The 14,141-nt window shown below is 36.5% G+C and overlaps 2 protein-coding genes and 1 long non-coding RNA gene across 4 annotated transcripts in view; 2 read left to right on the top strand and 1 right to left on the bottom strand.

Moving 5' to 3' along the window:
• Window positions 1-5,822, top strand: part of tesk2 (testis associated actin remodelling kinase 2) — a 49,691-nt gene extending 43,869 nt beyond the window's left edge. For both annotated transcript variants that reach the window (XM_056476392.1, XM_056476385.1), the window contains exon 11: window positions 3,861-5,822. In XM_056476392.1, coding sequence (XP_056332367.1) covers window positions 3,861-4,744 — 884 coding nt within the window. In that variant the 3' untranslated portion in view covers window positions 4,745-5,822. The remainder of the gene's footprint in view (window positions 1-3,860) is intronic.
• Window positions 5,823-6,662: 840 nt separating this feature from the next.
• On the bottom strand, window positions 6,663-13,994 carry toe1 (target of EGR1, exonuclease). Its single transcript, XM_056476402.1, has 7 exons — window positions 13,351-13,994; window positions 13,216-13,256; window positions 12,560-12,656; window positions 12,318-12,476; window positions 10,115-10,374; window positions 9,867-10,032; window positions 6,663-7,336 (listed from the first exon to the last, which is right to left on the bottom strand). Exons 1-7 carry the CDS (start codon window positions 13,462-13,464, stop codon window positions 6,719-6,721), a joined length of 1,455 nt encoding a protein of 484 aa, XP_056332377.1. The 5' UTR covers window positions 13,465-13,994; the 3' UTR covers window positions 6,663-6,718.
• LOC130244135 (uncharacterized) lies at window positions 10,313-12,694 on the top strand. The gene is made up of 3 exons (XR_008839205.1): window positions 10,313-10,396; window positions 12,019-12,252; window positions 12,341-12,694. It is a non-coding gene; the product is annotated as an uncharacterized LOC130244135 (long non-coding RNA).
• Window positions 13,995-14,141: the final 147 nt, after the last annotated feature.

Here is a 14,141-nt window from a genome sequence, read left to right on the forward strand (position 1 = left end):
TTTTTTTGTGCTCACAGCAACATTACAGCATTGATAATAGTACAAAATATTTCTGAAGCCACAAATCTGAATTTTATAACTTAAGTGTTAAATAAATAAGTGTGTTTTTAGCTTTTAGTAGCTAATATTTGTGCTTTTTGCTTTGCACGTATTCAGTCGAATGAATGTTGCAGATTTTGTCTCCCCCTAGTGTTCACAGTTAGTGATTTGTAGGAATAGTTCGCCCAAAAGTGTTCTGTTGAACACAAAGGAAGATATACTAATAATGTTGGGGGGGAAACTTCCATTGACTTCCATAGCATTTGTTGTTCGTACTGTGGGTGTCAGTGGCTGTTTTTTTCCAACATTGTTTAGAGTATACTGTTTTGTGCTCAACAGAAGAAAGAAATTCATAAAAGTTTAGCTTGAATGTGAATAAATGGTGAGTAAATGTTTTGGGTGAACTATCCCTTTAAAGCAAAAGTGAGAGAGTAATGTTTGAGGACTAGTAAAAATCTAAGTTTTTGACCCTTTTAATTCCCCCACCAAGAAAAAAATGTTTGGATTGGATTTCTTAACTCCTAATGTCGCTAGTTAACACACTTGATGTTTCTAAAATATCAATCTCTACCAAATGGTAGATATGTTGGTTTATGTTAAAAGTACAGGAATTAATACATATACTGGGAAAGATCATAAAATATGAAGTGTAAGACGAATTGTTTTTAAAAACATATTTGAATACTAAATCAGCGTTTTTTGTAGTGTGCCATAAAATATTTCAGATTCTCATTTAACATGATTTCTTGGTTTTGTTTTGTTTTCTAGTGTAGTAGTGCAACAGGATTATGTTTGATTTTTTTCTTTTTCTTTTTGTAAACCAACAATGTTGTGTGTGTAAACTATTATTTAAACCAGTCATTCTTTAAATGACTTTAGCAGTCATTATTTAAAACGGTAAAAACATGGTCAGCCATTTGGTAAAGCGCCAGTCAAAGGGTTAAGCAGGTTTTCTGACTGTTTCCTTGTGTCTCTCTCTCTTCCGTTTATTTCTTTTTATATTTTGTCTTTCTCCATCCATGTTATGAATTGCTGCCTCTGTGGCATTATTGCCATCTTGTGGGCAAAAAAATTGCTGCAAGAAAAATTTCAATTTATTATGCAGGGTTAAAGATTACGTGCATACTATTGTGGTGATGAAATTTGTCACTCACACTGAACGTGGCACTCAGAGTAGTGATCTCACTTATTGCAACTTAATGTGCTTAATGTTAATCTATATGGTGTGTTGCAGTTCTACTCCATTCTATTCCAAGAAATAATATATACACTGATGATACACACGCACACACAAAAGGGGTGGCCTGTTGGACATTTCGCACCTAGCTGTTGTAACTTCAAAGGGACAGTTTACCTATAAATGAAACCACTGTATTAATTTACTCTCATTCCACTTGTTCCAGCCCTGTTTGAGTTTCTTCTGTTTAACAGAAAGGAAGATATTTTAAAAAACAGGATTTCCACTCTAAGCCAAACTTTCACTGATAAAACAAAAATCTGAATTTTCATGACATTTTGATAAATTGAAAGTAACTATTAAAATGACAAACAAAAATCTTTGATATTCCATGACTTGGACAACAAAATATAAAGTTCCCTGACTTCCAATTTCTGGAATAAACCTTTTAAATTCCATGATATTCCAGAAATGCTGTGCTCTGGAACTGGTAGCGATTGATTTCTATAGTACTTTTCCAACTATGGATGATAATGGTTAACAGTTTTACAGTTCTTCAAAATATCTTCTTTTTTCAACAGCAAATGTTGATTAAATGTTTCTTTTCACAAGACTTTTATGATGCATTTAGCAGTCATTAGCATAAATCCTTGAAATTTTTAAGTATTCTGACTTTTTTTTTTTTTTTTTTTTAACGTATGAACATTTATATGTATTTATTAGGGATTCTTGCAGCTGATACAGAGTACCAATTGCTTGTCATGGTGTTCGGCCGAAACAGAGTACTGATTCTGATGCTTCAAGCTTTATAATGCATTAAGCACGTTTTCCCTCGAAGTATGATACTTAAGTGGAAATCTCACCTTACCTAAGAGAATAAATGAAGGATGTTGAATATAATCCCTTAAACGTGTCTCTTATAGCCATTTAGGTGTGAACGTGTCATGGTCAGAAGCAGCTTTACAGAAAATAGATAAAACTAATAAAAAGAATTGGTAAAAAAAATGACAGTGTAATTTGGAAATATTGCAAATGATGAAAGAAGACGTTCAACATGTCTCAATCAAGTTTGGTCCGCTGTCGCCACTGGCTTGCATGGTTCGGGATCTGTAGAGCTGCGCATCGTTGGATTTGCTCTTCAGTGTTTGGACTCTCAGTGGTGATATTTAAACCACACTGAACTGAGCACAACTGAACTGAACTTAAACACTACAAACTGAACTACACTGTTCCTATTCACTTTGACCTTTTATGTGAAGCTGCTTTGACACAATCTACATTGTATAAGCGTTATACAAATAAAGGTGAATTGAATTGAATTGAATATTTGGTGCATAAAAAGTTAAAATGCACACTTATGAATCCATTACTTCTTTACTAAAAGGGAGCAGGCTTATAAACTACTGTTTATTGCAATAAGTATGCTGCATGAAGTTTTATTATTAATTATTCATGAAAAAATATATTTTTTGTTTTATGTAATATTTCCAGCCAGGCTTTAGTGAACAATATTGTCAAAAACACAGAAGTTCTTTCAGTTCTTATATGTTAAAAGGCCCAAATACAGGCAAGGTCATTCAAATATTTTGCTCTTTTCTAACTAACACAAGTTCATGAGATCGGCCAGATCAGCAAGTACCGATCGAGTCATTAAATGTGATTATCGGGCGATCGATCAGACATCTCTAGTGTTTATGTATGTATTATATAATCTTTGCATCAAATTACGATAAATGAATTACTGATTGTTGAGCTTTTTCTAATTCAATGCCTACTGACAGGACAGTAAATTTAACGTTTTTCTCTCTTCTGGCTGCTGTAATAAGTCACACACTAATATTTTTATTCCCTTTTTCTGAAAGTTTTGATAACACCATAGGCAACTTTTTCATTTATTATCTCAGCAAATAGGATTGTAAAGAGATTATTTGTTGTACTTTCCCAATCACTGCGCTTGCTGGCAGCTAGCTCTCTGCAACTCACACATTGTCGCCCACTGAAGCCAAGCAGGGCTGTGCCCGGTCAGTACCTAGATGGGAGACCACATAGGAAAGCTTGGTTGTAACTGGAAGTGGTGTTAGTGAGACCAGCAGGGGGCGCTCAACCTGCGGTCTGTGTGGGTCCTAACGCCCCAGTATATTGATGGGGACTCTATACTGCTCAGTGAGTGCCGTCTTTTGGATGAGACATTAAACCGAGGTTCCGACTCTCTGTGGTCGTTATAAATCCCAGGATGTCTTCGAAAAAGAGGAGGGGTGTAACCCCAGCATCCTGGCCAAATTTGCCCACTGGCCTCTGTTCATCTGTCCCATATCATAATTGGCTTCTGTCTCCTCTTCACCAATCAGGTGGTGTGCAGTCTGGCTCAATATGGCTGCCATCGTGTCACCCAGGTGGATGCTGCACACTGGTGGTGGATGAGAAGATTCCCCCTAAAAAATGTGTAAAGAGCTTTGAGTGTCTAGAAAAGCGCTATATAAATGTTAGGAATTATTAAGTTTACCCAACTACATTGACTTCCGTTCCTGAGAAACCAGACCCTGACTATCAATGACAAAATAACCTTATAAAATAACACACAATAGTACAGTGCACAATTATAGAATCACTAATATGGTCTCAATCTTTTTCACGTTTGTTCTAGGTCCTGGAGAAAAGGGCATAAAGAGGTTAAATCCGCTTGGTTTTCAGGATGACAAGATTCCCCCCAAGTCCCCCCGTCCACGTCGCAACATCTGGCTTTCCCGCAGCCAGTCTGACATTTTCGCTCGCAAACCAGCCCGCAAAGTGAATGTCCAGGACCCTTACTACAACCCCGGACCTAGAGGCTTCATTCACGGCCTACCGAAAGTCAACCCTTTCAGCGCCCGAGAGGACTTGAAAGGTGGCAAGATCAAGTTTTACGACATGCCCAGCAAATCCGTCTTCTCGCTCATGTTTGATTTGCACTCACCACATGGCAGTCAAAACTCACAGCAGCAGCAACCCAACATCAGCACAGCCAATAACTGGCCGGAGCCCTGGCAGCTGCCCGGCCGACAATGCCGCTCGCTCCCTGTCTCCCCGCAACTACCCCATTCAGAAGTCTTATTCTCATCTCATCCCGCATCGAAAAGTGATGCATCACAACCCAATGGTGAAAGCAGACAGAAAACGCTAAACAGCTGGGCTAAGAAGTTCACCGTAACCGAAATCCCTCCATACAAGCCGAGAGCAGAAAGAGAAGAGGAAGTGGAAGCGACTGAGGACTGGTCCTCTCTGATTCCTTCAGATAAAGGAGAAACTGAAGCCATGGACTGCTCCAGCAGCAGAGGAAGCCCTGCAGATGATAAAGACACCATCCTCAACCAGATGCACAACGGTTTCTGTGAGGACATGGAGGCTGAAGATCAAGACGGCATGATGATCGCCAACAAGAACTCGCTCACGCTGAGCATGTCTGTGGAGCCGCAGGAACTCTGTCCTATAGTCCTGACAGCCTGCAAAGCCTCGTCTTCAGGGGAACGCATTTCCAGATGCGACATCTAGATGGCTAAAAAAAAGAGCGCATTGAGGACTTGAGTGATCAGATGCCACGCGAACAGAGATTATATTCCTTAAATATTTATGAGATGTAAATATTGTTCCTTGTAACTTAAGCAAAAAGGGTGGCTTAGACTGAGCAGGAGGCAGATGTGAAACACTGATCACCGTTAGTAGATCCCCATCACACTATGAAGAGACCGCGGACGTCACTTCACACAGGGCTAATGATGAGACGCCTTCTGTGAGATTTTCTTCATGCTTACGCTTGCACATACCAGAAATGCTGTTTTCCCCTTTGGGTTTGTCCACAAACTGTATCTAATTCATATGATAAGTGAGCAGCTTTGGCCATTTCTACATGCTTGAATATTTTTCAGAAGTTAACAAAGAAGAAATCTCTTGAAGAAAGGTGATTGAGTGTCTGTTTGCACTGTACAGGCCTAGCTGATAATATACAGCATACATTCCATGACGTCTCGCATCTTAAAAAAGCTTCTGTTTTGATCCTACGTAACGGTGTGTGCCATGCTAATTTCACAACAAGGATCTTTCTTTCAGCCTTTGACCTTTCACGTCAAAGTCCATGTCTGTATCTACTTAAAATCGTAGTTGCACTTGATAAAAAATAATTTAATGGTTTGAACTTTTTTTTAATCTATTATTTGTCACTACATTTCTATGCAATAAATATAACCAAGGCATGATAGTTTTATAGAGAGGATTTATTTTGATATTTATAAAGAGGAAAGAAGTAATTTTACTATGTCTTCGTGTCTGTGAACTGTTCATATTGTGTTGTTGTTGTTTATATGAGCTGATGAATAGTTTTCTGTACATGTTGAAAATCATCCGCTTTTTTCCCTGCTAGTTTCTTCTTAACTCAGTTTTTCAGCTTTTTTCAGTCCTGACTGTTTCTCGACTCTTTTTAGATTGTAGATTTGTAACTGAATCAGAGATGTATATTTCTACCAAAGACAGATCAGGACTTATTTTCCAAGTTTATATGGCTTTATTTGTTTAAATGCATATGTGTGTATTCCCAGTTGTTTAAAATAAATTTAAAACGTCCTATTGATTTTTACCTTGACTTTGCTTAATGATTAGTGAGAGAGAGATAAAATATCAACCTTGCTTTTTAATGACTCTTAATAGATAAATATATTGTCTAACACATTTTCTCGCTTGAACTATTTAACTTTAGGTCATTCTTAATTAAAGTAAAATGCTATACTGGGTTCAACAAGACATGTCAGTCGTATCTTTTTGAGTGGGGAAAAGTATAACGGTCATTATGATGAATAAAGCCCCGCCTACTAGTACAGGAGCCAATCATTGATCACTATATAGCGAATAAACCCGTCTTTTAGTACAGGAGCCAATCATCGATCACTATATGGCGAATAAACACGTCTTTTAGTACAGGAACCAATCATCGGTCGCTATAGACTGACGATATTCCGAGGAGGAGCTTGGACCAGACGTGAGTTTCTGCAGATTGTGTGTGATTTGGATGTTTAGAAATGAAACTAAAGGGACAGTTGTTGTTTAATATTATTGGTGAATCCTAATATGAAATTCAACGGTAAGCTTGGCAAGCAGTTTTGGAGAATTTGATGTTTCCCCATTCAGACAGAATGCCCTAAGGTGTTTCAAAGATGGCCGCCGAGTGAAGTGACTTGCCCTTAAAGGGACTTTGCTTATCTTACTTCATTTTTCATAATTTACCAGGGGCTTGACAATTAATATATATGTTTGTTGATATTGATTAAACATTACTAGCCTTTGAAAATATTAGTGCCCCTAAAAGACACCAAAAGCTGTACTGAATGTTTTCAATATTTTTGTAAAACCTTTTCAATTCAGATTTTTTTTCCATCACACTGATGTTTTCATCCAAATTCACATTAAATTAGAAACAAAATGTTGTCAAAAAGTTCATTTTATTTGTCCAAAAAATGTACACAAAATGAAAAGATTCTATGCATTTTCCTCCATGTTTTTATCAATGCTTTTCCCCCAGACATAAGCCATCTTGTGCATATGAGCCTGTGAAGATTTGGAAAAGGTGCTTTTGGCCACATGCAGAGGAACGGACTTGCCGCTAAGAAACAGCTTATTTAGACATGTAGAAATGACAGGAGTGCTGCTGGATTCTTCTTTGTTTTTCATCAGATTTCTGGCATATGCAAAAATATACCCAGTCATGAAAGCGTCGAACCCTGCTCTGTGAGTACCTGCTTCCGCTTTCTTCTCCTTTGGTTTCTCTTGAGCTTCTGTAGTAGATGCTTCTGGCTGGGATTGCTCATCTCCATTGTTGCTGTCTGTTTTTCCAGGTTCGTGTGTTGGCTCAGCATTCAGCGTCTTCTCTTGATGTTCAGATGTGGGCACAGCCTGGTCCAGCTCGGCTTCTTCAAAGTGTGTTCTTTTGCCCTGCGGGGAACTGCATGTTTCTGGAGGTCCCTGAGAGCCTTTCTTTTTGTTCTTGCGCTTCCTCTTCTTCCTCTTGTCTTCTCTGGTCTTCTCGTCTTGCTGGATTATAAGGTCCGTGTTGTGGGACATGGGGCACTGGGAGCCATTAGGACACCATCCATAAGCCTAGCAGTAGAACATAATCAAGAGTCATTCACAACATTTTGTAGTATAGCATCCTTATTGACTTAAAGGGATTGTTCACCCAAAATTGACAATTCTGTCACCGTTTACTACCTTTTGAGCTTGCTTGCTTCTACCGAACACAAAGGAGAACATTTTGAACAATGCAGGAAACCTGTAACCATTGACTCGCCATATTATTTGTTTTTCCTACTATGGATGTCAAAGTCAATCAATTTCCAAAATATTTTCTATATATTTTGTGGAATATTAGAAGAAAGAGACTCATAAAGGTTTGGAACCAATTGAGGGTGAGTAAATAGTGAGCAAATATACATTTTTGGGGTGAACTGTGAGTGTAAGTAATAAAACCAGGAGTGTGTTAGTTAAAGACCTCTTATCACTTTTATTAAACATGGATATGCTACATCATTGTGTTGTGAGCATCACTGTTCATCTCCTATCAAGCTCACTCTGATATCCATCAGTTTTAATAATCGACATGTTGGATACAGGAGTAACAAGCTTCTCTAGCCAAACATTGAGGACATTAGGCAGGTATTGCTGGTTTCACTAACCGGACTATGCATCTTCATTAAAATACTTAGTTTATGTATGTACCCATTTGTTTTTAATAGCAAGTGAGTTTTATTTTCTTTGTTTAGCATGAGAATTAAGGTAGTGTGGAAAAAGGTACAGAGAGAAAAGATGGAAAAATCGCAGAAACATAATCAGGTTTTCACATTAATGTAAATATTTCTAATAAGTAGGCCCACACAGAATCTGTGCACGCGCGATTTTTAGCACATCATTAATTCTGTTTATTTACTTGTGTAAATGTGTGTAAGTTTATAGTTACTCAGTTTTTAAATGAATTTCAGTTATAATATTGACTAATATGAAAATATTCATGTGATTTATTTACAATACAATTTTCTGTCTTTTAGTAAATATATTATATGAGACTTGCTTTTGTTTACCAATTTTAATTGGATTTGCATAGTAAACATTAAATAAAAAGTTAATAGGTATTTCTTTATTTCATATATTAAGTTTTTAGTTATTTAGTTATTTAAGTTTTTAAATATACTCCTAAAATCATTCCGCATGAATCCGCAGATTTTTAACAAATGTAACAAATTATTCGCAGAAATATCACAAAATGTCCAAAGACTCTGTCTGGCCCTAATAATAGGTATAAGTTCCATAAAATTCTGATAATTTGCAGCTTTTGAACTTAAACATAAACTCACCGGCCACTATATTAGGTACACCTTACTAGTACCAGGTTGGACCCCCTTTTGCCTTTAGAACTACCTTAATCCTTCATGGCATCGATTCAACAAGGTACTGGAAATATTCTTCAGAGATATTGGTCCATATTGACATGATAGCATCATGCAGTTGCAGCAAATCTTTTGCCTGCACATCCATGATGTCAATCTCCCGTTCCACCACATCCCAAAGGTGCTCTATTGGATTGGGATCTGGTGACTGCGGAGGCCATTTGACTACAATGAACACCTTGTCATGTTTAAGAAACCAGTCTGAGATGATTTGCGCTTTATGACATGGCGCGTCATCCTGCTGGAAGTAGCCATCAGAAGATGGGTACACTGTGGTCATAAAGGGATGGACATGGTCAGCAACTATACTCAGGTAGGCTGTGGCGTTGACACAATGCTCAATTGGTACTAATGGGCTCAAAGTGTGCCAAAAAAATATTCCCCACACCATTACACCACCACCAGCAGCATGAACCGTTGATACAAGGCAGGATGGATTCATGCTTTCATACTGTTGATGCCAAATTCTGACCCTACCATCTGAATGTTGCAGCAGAAATCAAGACTCATCAGACCAGGCAACGTTTTTCCAATCTTCTATTGTCCAATTTTGGTAAGCCTGTGCGAATTGTAGCCTCAGTTTCCTGTTCTTAGCTGACAGGAGCGGCACCCGGTGTGATCTTCTGCTGCTGCAGCCCATCCGCCTCACGGTTGGATATGTTGTGCATTCAGAGATGCTCTTCTGCATTCCTCTGTTGTAACGAGTGGTTATTTGAGTTACTGTTGCCTTTCTATCAGCTCGAACCAGTCTGGCCATTCTCCTCTGACATCAACAAGGCATTTGCACACACAGAACTGCCACTCACTGGATATTTTTGGAACATTCTCTGTAAACCCTAGAGACGCTTGTGCATGAAAATCCCAGAAGATTTTTATACAGTAAAATGTTAAAAATATTATTACAATTAAACGGTTTTCTACCTCAACATATAAAAATCCTTTGATTTCAGAGCTGAACTTTAAGAAATCAATTTATTATGTTAGATTGATATATCAAAGCAGTTTTGCTGCTTTTTTTTGTCTGAATTGAAAGTTCAAATGGTCAGGTTAGGGTTAAATTTATTAGGGGTAACAAATATCAAACTAGGGTGAAGTTATGATTAACAATGTAACAATTTGAGACAAATATAATGTAGTTTAATGGAAAACTGTGTGAATAGTGCAACCCAAGGATTTGAGCAACTCACAGAGAACTGAACACATATGTTGAGGGCTCCATCATCCTGACTCTGGCTGTCCAAGCAAGGCCTGTAGTCTATGTAGGTCTCCATGTTGCCTGTGTATTTACAAAACTCCACGAACACGTGACTCCCACTGCCTTCTGCTTCAACTGCTCTGCTATTTTCCAGCTTACTGTGAAGGACAGAGAAGATGCCTTAGTAACTCACATACTTTCATCGTAATTCTGAGTTACTGATATTGAGATTCCACATACCACTTCTTATAGGCATACTCCAAGTAGGAGGCGGTAAACCTCAGCTCATACTCTGTTGCATACTTTGTGTCGTAGATTCCTGAGGGAAACATCTGGGAGAGATTGGCAGTAAAGGTGCCCAGACGATCAGGCAGATGGGCATAGAAACACTGGTACAAGAAAACCAGGTCTATCAGTCCGTTATGGAGCACCAGGGGCTTGTTGGCTCTGAGAAGTTCTACAAATAATGACCGTATGTTCACCCCATGGGCATCACCTCCCTAATAGAAGCACAAAACGCAGGTAATTAAGTCAAGAATCATTTTGATTAAATGTTTTATTAAATGATTCCTTCACTTCCAGAATGGAAACTTCCTGATAATTTACTCACCTGATTGTTTAACCAATGGTGGTGATCTATTTATTTCATTAATTGAGAAGAAATTAAATCAAACAGTTTAAACCCCCAAAAATAAAAGTCATCGCAATTTATTACTTTTATGAATTTCTTTCTTCTCCTAAACAAAAAAAAGATACTTTTAAGAATGTTGGAGGCCAGCTGACATTCACATTCATTGTAAGACCAAAACATACTATGAAAGTCGATGACTACAGGTGTCCAACATTCTTTAATATATATTTTGTCTGTATTCAAAAAAAGGTAATTAAACAGGTTTGATACAAGTGGACGGACAGTAAACAATAAGATAATTTTCATGGGTGAACTATCTGTTTAAGAAACTTTTTACATATTATTTATATATATATATATATATATATATATATATATAGATATATATATATATATAGATAGATAGATAGATAGATAGATAGATAGATAGATAGATAGATAGATAGATAGATAGATAGATAGATTTCATTTTAATATAATTTCTATATTTAAATCATATATAGAGATCTATGGTGCAAGTTTCAAAGCTTCAAGGTGCTCTAAATGATACCAGCTGATGAATAAGAGCAAACAAACTGTAATAGGGCTGCACAATATATCATTATCATTTCGCAATGTGCACATTTGCAATTGTTGCATGTGCGATGTCCAGTTATGATTATAGTTGAGGTACAAAAGTTTGTCCATAATGTAGAGAAACAGGGCTGCACAATATCTTTTCAGCATCAATATTGCAATGTGCTCATCTGCAATAGACACATCGCAAAGATATGCAATGTTAAGTCTGGATTATAGTTAACCAGGAGCTACAGAGTTGTATTTAATCGCTGTATTTATACAGAATTTCTGCAAGTTAAGCAACAACAAAAAATGTTTTTCTTACTTAAAATTTTTGTCTTGTTTTTAGTCTAAATATCTTCATTTCAAAGCGAGAATACGATTATTTCACTTACCCCACTAGCAGATTTTGCCTCTTTTAACAGAATGAAATTATTAATTTTGCCTTATTTCATCTCAGATTTCTGTACCTGAATACTTTGACTTCCCAGAAATCCATATTGAGAAACTCTATTTATATCACAATATTAATCTTAGAAAAATAAAATATCACAATATCAGATTTTTTTGATATTGTGCAGCCGTAAACTGTCATTTTTAAGAAAATGGCGGCTTGTTTTACTAGATAAGACTTATTCCTCTGCTGTACTAGTGCTCCACTATATGGAGAAATATTCTGCATATTTAATTTAAATCTTAAAGTGTTAGTTCATCCAAAAATTAAAATTCTGTTACTAATTACTCCAAGAACACCTTTGTCTGAAAAATTACCATGTTTACCTATCTATCAATTCAGGGTGTGCATTTACCACAGGCAATATGATACCTGTGTGTCAAGCTGCTGACTCTCTACATTGTACTGGCCGTAATGAACATGCATGTAATTTGTATGATTACGGTTAATACACCGAAGTCACTTGGAATATTTTGACTATTTTTTGTTCCTTTTCTTCAGTTTAAACATCTCAGGGCTGTTGTTGTCTATGTTGGAAGAGAGAGCTCTTGGATTTCATCTAAAATATCCTCATTTGTGTACTGAATATGAAAAAAAGTCTCAGAAGATTGGAACGACATGAGGGCGAGTCATTAAAAACAAAAGTTTTATTTTTTGGGTGAATTAACTCTTTTTTTAACTGAATTAACATTTTTGACTGAAGAAAGCAAAGTTTACATTTTGGATGACAAGGAGGTGAGTCAATTGTCAGGAAAATATTATGAAAGTAAACGGATCCTTAAGCATTCAGTCATACATACTTTATCGTTCCCCTTATAATAAGGTATGCCTCCAGCATATTGTTTGTTGAAGTCAAATCCATGTTGCACAAGGAACTGCACTGACTGAGGCTCAATGATGTATTCCTCTGAGCAAAGCAAGGTGAGATTGTAAACCTGGACCAGGTAAGTGGTCTCTGCCTAGAAATATGACACAAATAGAATTAGCGCAAAGTCAGTTTATATATTCAGACAAAAACTGACTGTTAATTAGACATTCTTACTTTGTTTTCAAGCTCTTTATAACAGGCAAACCCTAATGAAAGAACAGATCGGGTGCGGGCAGCATGCGATATGGCTTTATACCTGTCTTCAATCGACCTTTAAAGAGAGAAAAGGGTAAATTTAAGACCAAGTAATGCAAATGTAATGAATAATTTAAAGGAAACACAATTTTTTACTACATTATCCAAATACATTTTAAAAAGTAAATATGTAGGGAGAACATAGGTTCTCTCTTGTTTCCCAGTATATATTCCTATTGTAGATCAAGATGCATTTGCAAACTATAGTACAACTATTATAATAAGCACAAAATATGTATATATATATGAAACTGATAAAAAAATGTCTTGATTAAAATGAGAAATATTTACAAATTTAAACTGAACTGTAATTCAATGACAGATATGCTCGTTTTACGCATAAATACAACATTCTTCATTTCACATCTCTAATAAATGTTCTTTTAAAGCTCTTAAGATATGTTATTGCAAAATAAAATACTGAGGAAAATATTCATTTTTGCAACATTTAATTCTATTGACAAAATGAATATCTTAAGACATGATTGAGGCCTTAATTTATATATAAAAACGGCAGACAAACTTGTTCAGTCTTTTAGAATGCTAAATAAAGTTATTTTAATCACACAACTTACTCAGCTAGAAGAGCTTTCCTTGAACCAAGACCACTCAGTTCCTAAAAGACATATAACATTACATTTATCACATTGTTCAATTACAGTATTTATCGTCCGGTTGACTTTTTGAAATGATAGTGTTGTTTTACTCACCGTATCAATAGCGATGAATGAAGACGTTTTAATGGCTATCACCATCGCAGCCCACAACTCCTTAAAATTGTTTCCCTGCACGTCAATCACTGGCACTATCATTGAGGACGACATTATTTCTACCGGACAAAACTAACAGAAATCACGCATTTGCTAAACGGAGATTTTTTTTTTTTTGCTTGTTACGTCACAAATGTGGGTCTACGTCACTGATATTGTGTAAAACAAAAAGATGATCCTGTCAATGCAGATATTGTAGGCTTACCGAAAATATCATTTCGGTAAGCAAATAATACCATAACCGAATATGCGTTAGCTACATGTCCAAACTCTCTACTTCGCGCGTTTTACAGACTGTTCATTTAATTACTACTTTAAATGTCAAATGTATTTGTTCACTGCACCCCTCACGCTTCTATCAATCGTCTATGAAACATGTGAGTGTGTGTTTTCTTTCCGGTTAGAGGTTCTTCTAGGTTTAATGGCAGCTTCATAACGTTTGTTATCGCCACCCACTGGAATGGAGTGCAATGAATGACGTTTGGAGACAAATAAACTGTAGATCGCTTTAGCTTTTAACACAAAAACACAACGCAAATATAATAGGTGTAGTTATAAAAATAATGAACTGTAATACTACTTCAGTCTGACTTTTTACGCATAGCTTATGTGACAACTAATTTTATTTATTTTATTGATAGCAGCAGTAACGTTAGTAATATTGCATTTGGAGCCTTTTTTGTTTACGAAACTCAAATCTCATCTGAACAAAAAAGTAACATTAGTCTATT

This window comes from Danio aesculapii, chromosome 2 (genome assembly GCF_903798145.1).
Source record: "Danio aesculapii chromosome 2, fDanAes4.1, whole genome shotgun sequence".
In the NCBI taxonomy this organism is placed as follows: Eukaryota; Metazoa; Chordata; class Actinopteri; order Cypriniformes; family Danionidae; genus Danio; species Danio aesculapii.